The sequence below is a fragment of the Vanessa tameamea genome, chromosome 25 (assembly GCF_037043105.1).
Source record: "Vanessa tameamea isolate UH-Manoa-2023 chromosome 25, ilVanTame1 primary haplotype, whole genome shotgun sequence".
Taxonomy (NCBI): Eukaryota; Metazoa; Arthropoda; class Insecta; order Lepidoptera; family Nymphalidae; genus Vanessa; species Vanessa tameamea.
Genome location: NC_087333.1, coordinates 7,819,691 through 7,837,898, shown reverse-complemented (window position 1 = coordinate 7,837,898; position 18,208 = coordinate 7,819,691). Strand labels below are relative to the sequence as shown.

General features: G+C 34.1%; 3 protein-coding genes across 6 annotated transcripts in view; all 3 read left to right on the top strand.

Moving 5' to 3' along the window:
- Positions 1 to 18,208, top strand: part of LOC113403621 (EKC/KEOPS complex subunit TP53RK) — a 297,288-nt gene that overhangs the window by 203,120 nt on the left and 75,960 nt on the right. The gene's annotated exons all lie outside the window — the stretch shown is intronic.
- The window catches only part of LOC113403624 (oxysterol-binding protein-related protein 6-like), a 59,493-nt gene that overhangs the window by 23,889 nt on the left and 17,396 nt on the right, over positions 1 to 18,208 (top strand). For all 4 annotated transcript variants that reach the window (XM_064218961.1, XM_064218959.1, XM_064218960.1 and 1 more), the window contains exons 3-6: positions 6,242 to 6,398; positions 7,537 to 7,666; positions 8,159 to 8,379; positions 8,856 to 8,953. In XM_064218961.1, the coding sequence (XP_064075031.1) occupies positions 6,242 to 6,398; positions 7,537 to 7,666; positions 8,159 to 8,379; positions 8,856 to 8,953 (606 nt within the window). The remainder of the gene's footprint in view (positions 1 to 6,241; positions 6,399 to 7,536; positions 7,667 to 8,158; positions 8,380 to 8,855; positions 8,954 to 18,208) is intronic.
- Positions 9,278 to 12,595, top strand: LOC135194137 (uncharacterized). Its single transcript, XM_064218991.1, has one exon. It carries the CDS (start codon positions 9,278 to 9,280, stop codon positions 12,593 to 12,595), a length of 3,318 nt encoding a protein of 1,105 aa, XP_064075061.1.

The following is an 18,208-nucleotide window of genomic DNA, read 5'->3' as shown; positions in this document are numbered from 1 at the left end:
TTCTGCAATATAATTTAAATCTTGTAATGACTAATTAGGCCATAAAAAAGTTTTTATGTGGATATGACACTAGACGTAGTCCAAAGATGTTACACTATTTTGAACCAAGTTTTCATACAATGTTGGTTTAATTTTATATGCAGTTATCTGTTTAGCGCTTTAGTTTCAAAAGGTACTGAGAGTTTACGACTTGATAAAGGAATGAATTTGAAAACAGACGAAGATTTTCTTACTCTGACTGTACCCATATGATATGGAATGACAAATCCAACATGACTGAAAAGTTCTCGTGCAAAGTACCAACGGCTATACGTGCTTGCCGTAACTCGTAGTACACACTAAAAACTTCCAGACTTCGAACTGTTACTGAGATTATTTCGACTCTAATATGAACCGTACTATTCCAATGTGAATTTTGAAGTATAATTAAACAATGAAAATACATTTGAAGTATTCAAAAGTCAACACTTACAACGTTTACAAAGGTTTTTTCATGCATATTCGTCTGGTGTTTAGAATTTTAAACGCTACTCGCCATTTACTTTTGACGGCATATGTTTAGTTTAACGAGACGAAATATTATCAAGAGGATGTTTTTCAAATCTTTGAGTATTTTTTTACTTTACTTTTATCAGATTACTTTTAAACTCATGTAGTGTGGTGTAAATTATACGTAAAACTCGTTTGTAATGTCTCTTAAAGTAAAAATCTTGAATAGTTTTTTTTTTCTTTTTACTCATGTTAAAATAGATAATGAATATCTCAAATTTAAATGGCTGAGATTAGATTATATAACAAAGGAGCTATAAGCAAAATATATATATTGTTTATGTATAATATTACTATGGGTAAGTAATTCGGTCTGTCTTTTTGTCACGCTTTCACGGCTAAATCACTGAACTGATGGGTGAATTATTTCATCAATTTCGGTTCAGTGGTTCGGGCCGGAAAGAGTAACAGACAAACAGACAGAGGGAGATAGTTTCGCATGTATAATATTAGTATAGATACATAAAAACCTACTTATGAACATTGCCTTATTGCTGTTTATCATCAGTAATTTGAAATTCGAAAGAAGAAGACAGCACACACACGCAAGCACACACGCACACTCACACGTTTTCAATAAAACGTCGAATTAATATTCCTAGCGCTGACTTAATGTTTTTAATGAAATTATACTTGGACGGCAAACAAATTTCCAATTGCCCAACAATATATTTTCGCCTGATGGACCAATTGAATTTATCTATTTTATTGATAGGTACATATTTTTTAGCTTTAGGCTTTCACGTTCGTAACTTTTTCCTTTTTTTTGCAATTATTATTTGAATAATTCTTGTTCCTTAATTGTAAAAGTATAAAACTTACTTATTTATAGTCAAAGTATTAACTACCGCTACCTCGGAAAAGAAAATACGAACGAAAACGGAACTGAGCGAGTTTTTTCCTTTATTTGTAATTTTAAACAATTATCAATATAATTAATTCCCAGGTGAATATTGTTTCATCCCTAAAGTCCATCTTATTCTCGATCGATCCAAGAACTCACTTATCACAATAATTAATGTCTCCTACATTACATTTGTATTCAAAGTTAGTTTGTTCATCTAAAATTTCATGTGTATAAATCGCCTTAATTACTCCGAAGACAGTGCATAACGTTGTATCGATATCTTAACCCGTATTTATATGCGGGGGATTCCCCGGCGCTCTAAAAGGATAATCAGGAAAGTGTGTTTCGTATCCAAAATCCATCGTAATTCATATTAATTCGTTCCTCTCAAGCGCAACTATTACTGGGACGTAATCACATTAGACGTAACTCAATCACATAGTGTTCTTGCTAAGAACTAGTTAAAACTTGTACCAGCCTCGTCTAGGCGACCTATTTAATTTTAATAACATCGTTAATCGTATTTGTAGGTAGCGAAGGCCTTCACAAAATCAAAACGTAACAAAACGACCGATTTGTCCGGTCTCATACGACAGTCTTTAATTAAGTCTCCAAGTGTATATACATATAAACCTTGGGACTGGGAGTTGCCAATTCATAATGTTATCAGATCTCCGGAATTGATGATCAGTTTCGGGTCACGTTTGTTGAGTGTCAATCACAATGTCTTCTCGTGAGAACCGGCAAGATTAACGCGATAACTCATTAATGCGACGAGTAAATATGTATGCCTATATATTTATATATAAGTATATTTATTTACCGACAAGTAAATCATCCGTCTTAACACTAGTTGTTAGTCGATCGTAATAGACATATTAACGAATAATTAAATTAAATTTTTTCAAGATTTCCTTCAATACTTTCGGAAAATGTCACACTGATAATTTCTCTTCTCTTAAAAAGAAGGGTTTGAAAATTCCACCACGCTGTTCTAATTCGAGATGATGGGCACGTGTCAAAATGTAATTCAACACATGCAAGTTACCTCAAAGTGTTTCACTTCAGCGTTAAGCACGAAATGGATTATAAACACAAATTAAGAACACGAAAACTCTGGTACTCGTCTGTGTTTGAACACGCAATCACCCCTTAACACTCACGTGTGCTAGTTCTAACACTTCATAGAAATCAACGATGCACGACGGATAACGTTTATGGTGGATGGCATTTATTCCAGGTCATATTTTACGATGTTTTCCTTCATGGTCGTGCACGAATGATGATAGCTGGACCTTTGTAAAAGTAAAAAATCATAGTTACGTGTTCGAATTTGACTGTATGAATCTCATTTCAGACCACGATGTTCTATTCGCTGAATCAAAGAGATTATAATTTAATATGTGTGGGTTAAAATACTACCATCATCATCATCATCCCGCCCTTATCCCAATTTACTCGGGGTCGGCGCAGCACGTCTTCTTCCATACTTGCCTATCTGACGTCATTTTACAAGAAACGTTCTTTCCAGCCATATCATCTTTCACACAATCCATCCATATTTCCATTGGTCGTCCCCTTCCTCTATATCCGTCCACGTTCATGCTCAAGACCTTCCTCACAATATGTTCCTCATTCCTCCACATAACATGCTCATAACGGGTTAAAATATAGGTGATAAAAAAGTGTGCAGCTAATATTTTTAACTTTCAGACAATATATTATTGTATTAAATTAACATAACTTTGTATTTTAAATTTTGGAAAAGAGTAACTGTATTTCCATCCGGTTTTTCTCGGTCGAATCTACATTTCGAACCGGTGAGAAAAAATGACGATTCGAAAGTGTTTGTAATAAAACTTCTTGTATAAAGTATTTTTTTATTTTGATATTGTGTTTATTTTGTAAAAGTCTCATTGATTGACAAAGTACTTCGATTAAATGTCCACTAGTTTCTGGAAATGGTATATGAATCTCAATATCTAATCCGTCTGTCGGAAAGGCGTAATGTCTTACAAGACTCTAGAGATTATGACATTTCCAAATTCGTCCAGCACTATTACTGAGCAAAATTCTAGCTCTCCGATGTTGTTATCATTATCAATTTTTTATTACACAGTTATGTGGCGACATAAATCACGTCTTGTTCGTACAGTATAATTATTTATAGAAGAAGTATTGTTTGCTATAGATTACGTCTGTCTGTCTCGACGTCCCGTTCAATAGAAACTTCGCAAACATCTGCTACTTACTGTCACGCGTTACACGTAAATAAAAGATATTATGTACGAGTATGTATCCACATTACAATGTATGTAAATTTTCGTGACCAAATGACGGTTTTTGTAACCATGACGCGCGCATTTCAATAAGTATATTATAATCGACCATTCACTAAGACATTAAAAGTATATATCGACGGTCAATGATCATCTAAGTTTCAGTTATATATCAACAGAATATTATGAAATTCATAAAGAATGCAACTCATAGCTACAAACTTGTTACCACCATGACAACCCAAGATGGATGCCCCTTTCTTTTACTACGTCTCAAAGGTGACGTCACTTCCTTGACCACGTCATTCAGTTTTCGTTCTACAATAAGATTATAATTTAATATATACTAGCTGCGCGTCCCTACTTTTAGCACGAGATAAATTATGTGAAGAAATTTTTGTTACAATGTGAAAAATCCAAAAAATATATACGGTACTCAAAGGCAAATATTTCTGTATGTCGATATCAGCGCCACGTACCGAGTCCAACGATAATTAACAATTCTCCAGGAGACTATGAGTAGAATAAAAAGTCTTTCATCAAAACTGGTCGAGCCGATTTGAAAAAGAAAGAAACGCGCACGTCAAAATTTAATACATAAAGATTGCCTTCCGTAACATTTCTAAAGGTGAAACACCTAAACGACATATATGTACATATGTCTATGTGTGTGTAGCGACGAAGGGCCGTGTGTGATAGTCTATTTCTTATCAAGGTCAATCATTCGAGACGTAATTTTGGATAGATGTGAATCCGTACTTGTAACTTTTAAATTCGTGACTTTAATTTTATTTTAAATCGATTGTTGGCAACTATGTAAACTATGTTGTTTCCTAGGACCAGCGAATCTTAAACGATGATTGCGGGTACAAGGTTTTTTACTTGGTGCTAGGGCTTCGTGCAGGTCCGTCTGGGCAGGTACCACCCACTCATCTGATTCTAACGCTGAACGACAGTACTCAGTATTTTTATGTTGTGTTCAGGTTTGAAGGGTGAGTGAGCCAATGTAACTACAGGCACATAATAGGCACATAACATCTTAGTTCTCAAGGCTGGTAGCGCGTTGGCGATGTAAGGAATGATTAGTATTTCTTAAAAAAACAAGGGAAGCTGAATTTTCAAATACTTTTTTGTGTTTATAATTCATCTCGCTTTCGGTGAAGGAAAAAATCGTGAGCAAACCTGGTGGACGAAAATCTGACACATGTATGTCTATGAATATGAATAGTATATAATAATAAATAATGTACATATATATGAATAAACTCCAAAAAAAACCGCCATTGTCCACTAGTGGTATATATACAGGTTGATACTTAACTTGTGCCTGAAATTACACTTGGTCACTCATTCTTTCAAACGAATCAGAAAAATCACAATTAAGTCATACAGTAACGCGAAATTTTTGTAATATATTTATTACAAAATTTTCGCGTTCTTAATGTTTTGTACTATGCTCAAATTAATCGTCTTTAATTAAATTAACAAATCAATTGAAATGACAAAATCAATAAAAATGTAGGTACACTTGTTCAGTTGTCTATCTCGAGTGCTTAGCTTTCAATTTTGTTTTGCGAAATAAAAATAATAATCACTGCGTATTAACTAACAAAGTCTCACCGCGTCTGTCTGTCTGTCTGGTTGTCTGAACGCGATAAACTCAATTTTGCTGAACGGATTTTCTTACGGTTTTCACCGATAGACGAAGTGATTAATGGGGAAGGTTTAAATGTATAATTAGTTTAGGTTTTGTCAATTGGCTAAAATATAACGATGCTTGATAAATATGTTGGAAAAAATCTTGCCGATTGGATGTTTTAGGGGTCTGAGTTGTATATGTATATTTCGATGTATACTTTAAAGTAGACACCACGGGTAGCTATATATTTATGAAAATAAATCATTATACAGAACCAACCAGCATTAATTTATGGTTTTAATCTAATCTAATTTTCTAAAATTTTTGACTATGGTCAAAATTGTTCCCAAGTAATATCATTTACAAATTACATGTCCTTGCATATTTTCGTCCATTTTATGGGTTGGTCGTCAGGTGTTGGCATAAAAAGTAGTAGTACTGTGGTTTGTCAGTTAAAGAGCAACAGACAAACAGAGTTACTTTCGCATTTATAATATTAGTATTGATAAATAGGCCGTATCATTATTTTTCATATTTGGCCAAAAACTTTTATCTCTAACTCTATCTAAATAAATTCCACGTCTTCTAGCAGCAGTGTTAAGGTAATCTCGGTGTGGACTTCGCGGAAGGCTGCCTGTTTAGATATAACCCACTCATCACATCTTCTACCACTAAACTTTATTACTTAGTATTGGTACGTTCCGGCATGAATAATGAGAACGTGGTACAAGGAACTTAACATCTTAGCCACCAAGGTGGTGACTCAAATTCGATGTAACGAATGGTGAACTTATATTACTTGCAAACCTTTGCCGCTCACAGACACAGACATTGGTCTATGTGGTGACCACTAGGGACCAATTAGTCCGTGCACCGACATATCAAATTCACTATTACAATGTATCAAAATTATAATTTATTTTATAGGTGAGCGACGGCGTGGCGCGTCAGGTCGAGCAGCGGCCTTACGTCGCGCACCATCCGATTCTGATTGTTCAGGCGAGACGGCGTCCCTCTCAGCGGATTCTGGAGACCGATCTGTACGACCAGCGCCTCCACCGCCTAGGAGTGGAAAGACAAGAAGGTAACTAATGTTAGGTTAATACAACTCCAGGAACGAGGGACGTAACTATGGGCTGTATAACAAGTAACATGTCGTTTTGAAACTTAACACTGGCAGATTGTCAATTCTTTTTAATTTTTTTTAATAATTTTCAAAATTTAAAAAAAAAGGACTCCTTACTCGCAGTAACGTTTTAACTGAAACTTTGTAAGAAAACTTTGTTAATTTATTATGAAACGAAGGGCTCTTAGAAAAACATAGTGCTCCTAGAAATAATTATTTTGAATATGTCATTGGTAATCTTAAGAGACCTGGAGTAATAATAATAAATCTATGTCTAAAAAGGCTGTCTCTTGATCTTGTAAAAGTAAATATTTATCTCTCTCTGTCTTATTAAATAGTCTTTAATTAATAAATACTTTTATTAATTAAAGACTATACTTATAATATTAGTTTAAAAAATGTATATTGTTATGAACTCCAAATAAAACAATCAAAATCAATATATACTTTATTCAAGTATGCTTTTATAAGCACTTTTGAATCATCATTTAACAAACTATTAAGTAAAGCTACCACCGGTTCGGAATGTAGATTCTACCGCGAAGAATCGACAAGAAACTCAGTAGTTACTCTTTTTCAACATCTAAAAATACAGTCATGTTAGTTAAATACAATTATATATGTATGTCATGTCTCCTGCCTGGAAGTCAACAAGCATTAACTCTACGCTTTTTTATCATCTATGTAATCTTGTATCGAATAATATGCCTTCTTTAATAGGACAGAATACATAACTAAATATACATATAAAACCGTATTAAAATTGGCTTTTTCTAGAACAATTAGATAAATTATCACATGAATAACAATGTAAAATTAGATTTTACACAGTTGGCACTTAAAATTAAATTATTAGTATAATTACCGGCATTGATATCTGGGTAGACGAGGACGAATATATCTTAGACTAGAGGAAATCACTGCAATCGTAGATCTGACCTCGAGTGTTGTATAAATTTACGAAATTTACTTAAAACCTTAGCTTTAGTTTTAAAGTAAAAAAAACAGTAAATATCATAATGCTACGCTAAGACCTTCTTCGGAAGAGTCGGTGAATTTTAATTCTAAGTAATATAATCTTCTTGTTCCGGAATAGTCGACGTCGTGGCAGCGAATGGGAAGTACTCGAAGGGCTGAAGGACGGACAACGATTCGACAAGCGGCCCGAGGTCTTTAACGGTTATTTGCACAAGAAACGAAAGTGGCCCCTCAAAGGATGGCACAAGGTAAAATTTCATTACCATAAATTCCCACAAAAGTTAAAAAAAAGACAAAAATCATATCCAAAATATCAAGTTCATTTATATTTATGTAGACTTTGTTGTGAGTTTATGTTTCTAATAAATGGTGCTTCAATTTATCGATGGTAAACTGACTGATCAAGCGATGGCTTAACGGGCGTAATCCCTTGCTATGGTCTCCTGTCACTAGCCAGAGTGAGGTATCATATGCCTCCATGATGATAACCCAATGGCTCTAACCCATAGTGCCAGTGCCATAGCACGTCGCGGTAAACTGACGCTTGTGGTTGTTTGGCGCCTCGTTTTGTCGCGTATCAAAAACGCACGTAATAATCCGCCGTGACCTGTCGCGTAGATGGGTTACGACTCTTATGGTTGGTTGGAAGAGAAAATATATACATATCCTTCCAAGTAGAATTTTTTGATTTAAACGTTTTGGTGATTTTTTTGATCATCAACAAAAAATTTCCATTCCAGCGTTTCTTCGTAGTAGACGGCGGCATATTAGTCTACGCCCGGTCCCCCACAGACGTGGCGAGGGGGCGTCTACACGGCTCAGTGGATGTCGGTTTATCAGTTATATCGGCGAAAGCGCGCAGGCGCAGGATAGATATAGATGCGGACGAGTTTATATACCATTTGAGGGGGAAAACTCCTGACGTTTTTCGTACTTGGTTGAACGTTTTAAAGGCACATAGGTGAGTATATTTGCAACTGTCTTCATCCCTTATACAAATATATAAATAAAGAAATGAGTAATTAATTACTTGTAAATTTAACTTGAAATAAATTAAAATTAACCATTTTTTTTAAAGCTCAATGTTAAGTACGCTGATAAAATCACTTACGTCCTTAAATTAATAAACTTAATCATAGATGTTTATAAATGCATGAACAATATGCAGCTTCCTTGCATTGTTATTGACCTTTCAATTGTAACTAGCGACCCGACCTGACTTCACACTGGCGCATTTTACTAATAAAGAAAATGTTATGATACAAAAAAAAATAATGTAGCTTTCAAACAGGGAAGCAATTTTTGGAATTGATACATTAGTTTAGATACCCCCCTACATACAAACAAACAAATTTTACCTCTTAACAATATTAGTATAGACAAACATTTACACTATGAATAATAAGACATATAAAGCAAATTAAATGATTCACACAGATTATACAGACAGCATTTGCTAACATTCGGTGCGCGTGAGTCTGTGCCCAAGATCCACGCTCCCAATGACGATCCTCCCCCTACTGACACTTCTTCTCGTAAGTACTATAATATTTATGCTAAATAGCTTGGAGCAAGTCCTTTAATAATCTTAGATGATAGAAAAATATTAAAAAAATATATTAAAAAATCTTTAATGTCTTGGTAAATAACATTTGTATTATTTAGATATGTATATCCAAATCCCTGTATCCCTAATAATGCTAAATTATCATCCTTTAACAATTCCTTCCCTACCAGGTACGTCTCATTCAAAATCATCGATAACCTCAAAAGAATTAAAACATATTTGGAATTTCCCTCATGCTATAGTTTACCCCCTATGTACTATAACACGTGATACTAGTATTATTACTACGGAAATGAAGAAGAAAATTATTGACTCGAAATTCATTGATAATCTCTGTGATGAACAGAAAAATACTAAAGCAGTGACTTGCGTCAAAACAAGATCAGGAGGCAATTTAAATCCCCAATCACCTGATACGTCCATTGTTACGACTGATGCTGAGAAACAGATGCACAGCACTGATTTAGAATTTAACAAAACGTCTGGCTTTGAGTCATCATTGTTGGGTGAATTTTCAATTAACACTCCTAATTTGAAAGGAAATATCATTGATAAATATCCGATTTTAAATAATCTTTCAGCTGAAAATAATGATTGTATCAAGGAAACAAAGGCTTTGTTGTCGTCTAATAAAGTTCCTGGAACGCCGACATTATTTCTCTTTTCAAGAAAGAAAAGGGAAAACGTAGAAAATAATCCTCTTGCAAGAAAAAGTAAAAAGTCGACAAATCTTGTCAAGTACAAGAATCTATATCAGGAGCCGACTCTCAAGAAACCGCTCAGTACATATATGTTGCTTGATAAGTATAAATTAAAGGAAGTGAAAAAATCTAAAGTAGGTAAATATACTGGATATGAGGTAATACAGAAACATGCAAACATTCAAGCTACAATAGATAATAAAGAAGACAAAGCGTTACAAGATTCTTTCACTCATTCCGAATCTGACGCTTTGGTGGAAAAACTCCTTCTATCTACCTTTGGTAGTAACAGGTGTAATGAATTAGGTTGTGATGAATTTAAAGTATATCTAAATGACGTCGTAAAAGAAATATACGATGTAAAAAAAGAAAAGATTGAATTACAAAACACACCAATTCAAACGTTGTTCAAATGCTTATTACAATATTGGATTAGTAGTAACAAAAATATCGAAGAAATTGAAATGAAATCAAAATCTATAGATAGACAATCTAACAAATATTTTTCTAAAGATCAAACGACATCTAACCTACCAATAAAAAGCGTTAATAGAGCTACACAGTTTTACGGTATCAGTGACTTTATAGAAGGAACATTAAAACAAATGAAGCAAGAAAATGATAAAACTATATCGTCAACATTGACCGATAGTTTTATAAAAGAAAGGCGTATACAAGAACTTGAAAAAATTTTAAAGAATACAGTATACATTTGCGGTGCAGTAAATAAAAGCAGAGAAAAAGATATTAAAATAACTAAAAAACTTATTAATAATCTCGATAACATATCACAACAAAATATTAATAAGGTGGCTAGGGATGGTGATGTATTTGATAACTCTGATTCTTCAAATGAGATACCTAAAATACAAGATACAATAAATAATTTAATTAGCGAATTACCCATACCAGCTGATGTTGCTAAAGAATTCTTGGGTGCCTATTTAGACTTACTGTATGAAAACGAAAACAATATCGAAAGCAATTCGTCCACAGAAGGTTCAGACGCTTGTCAGCCAAAATGTGATGTTCAAGCTGAATCTGTACAAAAAAACATATCTAAAAGTATTTCAACAAGAGAAATTGGCGATAATAAACGCAGACTTACTGATCCCGGTCAAATATTTCTCAAAGATATATTAGACAAAGTTACAACGTTATTTTCCAAGAAAAATGAAACTTATAACACCAAAACTATTACAACGAATGCACTAATAGGCTGGGATGGAATTTCATTTCATCCCATTAAAGATGAACTAGGAAATTATGAAACGAAGCCTAATAATAACAATTCTGTGTTAGTTAATGTTTCTGAATATAATTTAGAGCATATTTCAATGACGAATGATCTAGACTTTCTTAGCGAAGGTTCCATCACCATGAATATGAAAGACAAAACTAACAAATCTGGAGAGAAAAAAACTCTTAATCTTAGTTTAAATTTCACAGAAGGGGTACCTAATGTAAAAATTAACCAAGAAAACTTACTATCAGATATTTCGAAAACGAATTTATTTTTTACAAAAAGATCTATATCACCATGTACCATTCTGCACACCCCTTTTATTAACATCAGTAATGAAGCTACAGACTTGAAACCGTATCTTAGCAGTAGCGAAGAATCTCATCCACAAAATCGTATAAACGACTTTGCAATAAACCCTTTCTTAACTGATAGCAATGTTTCATCTAAAGCGTATATAGCAAAAAATCGGTGTGATAATATGAGAACTTACAAAATACACTTGGACAAAGATTCTACTGAACCTAAAATCATAAACGAATATGACCTACAGCCTTGTTTCATTTTGTCATTAAATAAAGCATTTGCATCTAAAATGAAATTAAAGAGATTATTTAAAGACAATGAAGTTAAAAATGTTTCAATCAAAAATATAAAAAGATTGTCTTCAATTATAAAAAACAAGGCAGAATTATCTATTTTTGAAAATGTTCCTAAAGTTATAGACGAGGAGTTTATACTGCTGCTACTAGAAAATATTTCTATATTATCTAAAGACTTGCCAACTTTGCATAAAGATATTAATAATCTTTATACAAAATTATTGCGGAAACACGAGAAACTTTGTACAAATAGAATTCAAGGATTAAGTCTTTTAGGTAAGATCTATAAAGAGAGTTCTAATATTAGAAACATGCTCGAAAAAGAAACACAATATGAGGGAACTGATTGTCACGCAACAACAGATAAACGTAACTATGCGAGTGATACGAATGACGTTAATATGAAAATAAATAATACCGATAAAGCGTTAAGTGCAGAAATAACAAAAGTTATATCAAACAAGTGCATACAACTTAAAGGAAACCAAGAAATAGAGATGACAGATAAATTTAATCTAACAGACAAGAATATCTTAATGACTCGTAATGGTAATGCTACCCAAACATCTTTTAGTAGTCTGTCCAGTGAAGAAGACATCTTGAAAGCAGATACAGCAACATCTAACCAAAATTGGTATAGACAATATTGCATGCGAGACTGCGCCATAAGTACGCTCATCAAATGCTTTTTAGATTCAAACGATGGCTGTCAAAATTTTCGTTTCAAAGACAACATTGAAGGAACAACGAGAGATCGGGACTTACCGAATAAAAAATCCAAAAATGAACGAAAGCAATCGTCAAAAGTTCGACAAGATTTAATCCGAGAAATCAATTTACTATCACCTTCTTTTAAAGTATCAATACAATCGCAAACTGAGAAAAAATTGCGTTGGCTGAGGGAAAAGTCAAAACCGAATGACAACAACGTATATCAATTGATTTTAAGCAAAAAATCTGATGTTAAAAGATCTTGCTCGATGATAAAAGCTGTTACTGATAAAAGTGATGATCTTAAAACTATATACCGATGTACCAGCTATCCCTCGTATTGCTCCGGTTAGTTAAACCTGATTCTAGAATGTTCTACAAAATTCATTCCATCGACCTCTCCGCCCGTCGTTACATTCCTAATATATATATATATATAAAATAATTTAAACTGTAAATAGCTTGACTTTAAATGTATATGTATCTGTAGTTAATACTTGCATTCGTTTCGCATTTCAACCGTATTCACAAACAATACTTTTGTCAGTTTGAAAACGTGTATGTCGGCGATTCGCCAGAATTCTCCCCGGGATCCATATAGAAGTCCAGAAAAACTCTTTTTGCATTAATAAATTTTATATTGATAGTAACAATGGTGTAGTGATTCGTTCTACAATAGTCCGAAGAATGCCCGCCTGCACTTACTTCCTTTTCTACTAACTAAAAACTACGACATCCTTTTTTATATCAACAACAAGACCATATTTATTTTGTTATAAACATAATAACTATTAATGGCTTATAATAATAAAAAAATAATATAAAATTATTTTTGATCTTAATTAAAAATCCAAATATATTGTAATTAGCTTAATTATTTATCACTATCTATATTAAAAATATACCGGACAAATCAAATTTACGCCTTTCTTGACAAAAACAAATCATATTTATATTTCAAAATTATTAAAACAAATTTCATGACAAAAATAGATCATATTTATATTTCTAAATTATTTAAACAGTATTAGTTAATAATTGCCATAACCAAAACTTCTATTAAATCTTAATTTATTTAATTCCTTATTTATTATAATAAATCTGTCCGGAAATCATAGGTTTAACGCCATAAGTACAAAACAAATGTTAATTACTTGCTTGATACATTCTACATTCCAAAATAAGAAATATAACTTAGTATTATCTAAGATTGATTCTAAAATATGAATTACAATTTATTATTCTAAATTTTGCTTACTTTATTGCTAAGAGTAGATAATAATATTTCCTGTATTATTAAGTCCCAAATTAGCTGATAGATGTCTCTTTACAGATTATAAGTTTTATTCGATTTGTTACATATATTGACAACAGATGGCAGCACGGCCGAGCGCCCATACGGCCATACTGACTCAAGCGCGCTCTCAGCGCTTACTAAGTTACAAAATAATTAACGAAAATAGCAGATAATTAAACAAGAATTCAATATTATTTAAACACACTAATTAAATAATATTTAGTCACAACAATTAAATAACATAAACACAAGATTTCAATATTATTTAAACAATAATTAAATAATATTTAGTCACAACAATTAGATAACATAAACACAAGATTTCAATATTATTTAAACAATAATTAAATAATATTCAGACAACAATTAAATAACATATAAACTCAAGATTTCAATATTATTTAAACACTAATTTAATAATATTCAGACACAACAATTAAATAACATATAAACTCAAGATTTCAATATTATTTAAACACTAATTTAATAATATTCAGACACAACAATTAAATAACATATAAACTCAAGATTTCAATATTATTTAAACACCAATTAAATAATATTCAGTCGCAACAAAACAAAATTATTAAACCATAATCTAGATTCAAAAATTATTAGGAAATTGTGTAATGCAATAAAATCTTTACAAATAATAAAAGAAAATTTTACAACATTTACTATTATTACTAAAACTTTCATAATCAAAAATAAAACAAAATGCTTTGACACTGTATGTGTTTTACCACTCTAAGGTAAAGCCAACACCAGCAACGGCTATTACCTTACAATCAAAACGGGCAATCACCCAATCTGGGATCTAGCCACCAACAACACAGGCATCACCCATCCTGGGATCTAGCCACCAAAAACACAGGCATCACCCTTCCTGGGATCTAGCCACCAACAACACAGGCATCACCCATCCTGGGATCTAGCCAAAATCAAAACAGGCATCACCCATCCTGGGATCTAGCCTCCAAGACCTGGATAGGGATACGCATGGTGGCCAGCCAGCGCTTAAGGAAGGATTTTGGATAGGAACATATTAAAAACAAAAAAAAATCATAAAAATAAATACAACATACGCATAGGTTAATTATCAGTAGTAGAGGCTCCAAAATTAACAGGAATGTTTGCACAATTATCGGATGCAGCAGTGGAGGAATGTGATTGGACAGGTATTCCAGAACTATTATTATTTGCCCATACGGTCGACTGATCGGAGTCAGAATCACTTTCAAATGGGTCGCATTGTGCAAGAGGAGCAGCCCGCAAGGAATCATGAGTAGCAATTTTTTCAGAACAACCACGGAGATTGACATGCTTTAATCTATATCTGTCATTGGGTAACATTTGTAAAATTTCCATAGGACCCTCAAATTTTGGGCCGAGTTTAGTTGTGTGACGTTCATGGCGCCGAAGTAAAACAAAGTCACCAACTTTATATGGCTTAATTTTAGCTTTGCCTTTGTCAAATCGTCTCTTATCCTGAAGGGATCGCTCGTCCATCCTATCCTTGCAAGCCGCTCGCAATGAATCTAGATCGCCCGTTAGCACATCGTCATCAACTTGTAACAACTTAATAGTCGGCGGTGAGCATTTTTTACCAAGTAAAATTTCTAAAGGACTTTTGCCCGTACTTTTCGATATACTACAATTTATAGCTAATTGTAAATCTTGAATAGCTGAATGCCAAGGCTTATCGAGTTCTACAACTGACATGTTATCTTTAATTACTTTCATAAGGCGCTCTACCTGTCCATTTGCTCTACTAGCGCCTTTTGCCACCACGTGATGCTGAATACCGTAACGTTGACAAAAACTTTTGAACTCTGCGGCTGTCATACTCTTATCTTGATCAGTAATAAAAAGGGTGGGGGTGCCAAAAATAGATATAAAATTTTGAAAGCACTCAATTGCGGTTTCGGTAGTGCGGTCATTGGTGTAAATCATATGGACGTATTTACTATACCCGTCTATAAAAACAAACGCATATTCGGGTACGTTACGCTTTCCATTCATTCGACCAGTAATATCACCGTGCACAGTGTGGAATGGAATTGCGACTTTTTCAATTGGATGCAGCGTAACCTGTCGCGCACCCGACACACCTTTTCGAACTCTACATGTAACACAGTTCTCAACGAAATTCCTGACCAGTCGCGACATATTTGGAAACCAGTATTGTTCACGTAATTTAGCAAGAACTTTCTCCCAACTAAAATGTTGAAGAGAGTTGTGATAGTGATTAATCAGATTCCATCTGTACTTGGTAGGGACAATAATGAGCTTGTGAGTTTTATTATCAATTTGAACTTTACGCCTCAATAATTTGTCTTGTGTAATAACGTAAGTATCGGCAATAGTTTTAGGAATAGAGTCACCTTTCAATTGCTCTACGATTTTACTTAGGTCGGGATCGCGTTTCTGCTCGATGAGTAACCAATTGTGGTCAAGCGAGTTAATTAGCAATTTCAAGGGTTGCGTAGGCGACTTTAGTGGTAAGATGAAATTGACAGATCGAGTGTCTTTTTTTTTTTTATCTATGGGGTTACGACTGAAATAGTCTGCATGTGCAAGGCGCTCTCCCTTGCGGTATTCAATTTGGAAGTCAAAATTCTGCAAATAAGCCCACCATCGGTATACCCTGGGTGTCAACTCTTTTTTATGGCTGGAAGCTTTCAAAGAGTTGCAATCTGTCACAACTTTAAAGGTCCTACCATGGAGAAAATGGCGGAAATGTTTAATAGCTTTTACAACGGCGAGAGTTTCCAGCTCGTATGAATGGTATTTACTCTCGCAATCAGTCGTTCGCATACTAAAATAAGCAATAACTAATGGGTTTCGATCTTGTCTTTGTATTAACACAGCACCATATCCTAGAGAGCTGGCATCGGTGTGAAGCTCTGTGGGTAAACTGGGATCAAAAATAGTCAGAAGAGGGGAAGATGTCAAACGATCAATAATCTCCCGTCTAGCAAGTTCGTGACATTCTGTCCAGTGCCAAGGAACATTAACCTTTGTTAACTGGTATAAAGGTGCCATTATTGAAGAGAAGTTAGGCACAAATTTTCTAAAATATCCAGCTAAACCGTTAAACTGTCGGACTTGTTTGGGATTTTTAGGGACGGGTGAATTAGCCAACGCTCGAATCTTTTGTGGACTGGGTTTAACTGTTCCGTTTTCTATGACGTTTCCTAAATATTCTACTTTGTTTTTGAGAAGAGAACATTTACCAACGTTCAGGGAAAAACCGGCTCGCGTGAGTCGTTCCAGTACCAATTTTAAGTTACGCAAACCTTCTTCAACTGTTTCAGATACTATTAGAATATCATCGACATAAACTAACGCTATACTATCTTTAAGTTCACCTAGCGCTGTATTGATAGCACGCTGGTAAACGGACGGTGCGTTACAGAGTCCGAATGGCATGCGCAAGTATTCGAATTGACCGTCGGGGGTCACAAAAGCGGTCTTTTCTATTGAATCGGGTGAAATGGGGATTCCATGAAAACCTGCAGCCATATCTAAACAAGTGAAATAACGTGCTTTCCCCAACTTATCAATCTGATCAGCTATAAGCGGCAAAGGAAAATGATCTCTAAGGGTATTGGCATTAAGCTCGCGAAAATCTACACAGAGTCTATCAGTACCATCCTTTTTTTTAACGAGTAAAATGGGGCTACTGAAAGGGGATGAACTGTCTCGTATGATGCCATTAACCTTAAGATCCTGAACTATCTCTTTAACTTTTTCACGTTCCACAGGTGACAGCCTGTAGGGTCGTCGCTGGACAATTTTGTCTGGATTCTTTAGTCTAATTTTTAAGGAACCAGTTGTCACCTGTGTAACACGATTCCCACTGGTGAAATTGTCTTTATACTCACTAAGTATTTCTCGTAATTTTTCAAGTTCTCGGGAATCGCTTATATCTGTATCAAGACTTAAAGTCGAGTCACTACTAAGGAGGGCCGCATTAATAACGAACTCCCGCTTTAAAGAAATGTTGCCTTTCTTTAATATTACGCTAAGACCTGGTAAGTTCAAAAGGTCGAATCCGATAAGAACGTCAAATTTCGTCTGAGTATCAGCAACTACATAAAATTCTAGTTCTACATAAATACTGTCAATTTTTACTATAGACGTAATACTTTTATTTGATTCTATTGGAGAACCACCAATACCCGAAAAGGTAACATCAACACTTTTACGTTTACCAGGCACAGAAAGAGAAACGCTTTCTTTGATTAATGAACAATCGGCACCCGTGTCGAAAAGGCACGAATAGGTCTTGTTACCTATATCTACTGTAATCAGGCTGCGCTCTAAGGATTGGCAATAATTAACAGATTTGTTTAGTGTTTTCGAGCGCTCATTATTCTGCCGACGAAAACAATTATCTTCAACATGACCTAGACGATGGCAATAGCTACACTCAACATTTTTAGAGACATTCGAATTACTAGATGAGCCTGGTTTATTAGAGTGATCACTGGTAGTTTGCATTGATACTGGATTGACCTTAGGGGCAATCCTCACTTCCTTACAATCGCGAGAAATATGACCAGTCTTATTACAATTATAACATTTAATAACACAATCCCTTCTAGTAACACTGTATTCAGCAACACGTGGTTTTTTATTATCATGATAATCGTTATTTGACTTT

What these genes read in the sequence shown, in the direction of transcription:
- LOC135194137 (XM_064218991.1), top strand. Translation starts at nt 9,278, where the DNA reads ATGAAGAAGAAAATTATTGACTCGAAATTCATTGATAATCTCTGTGAT.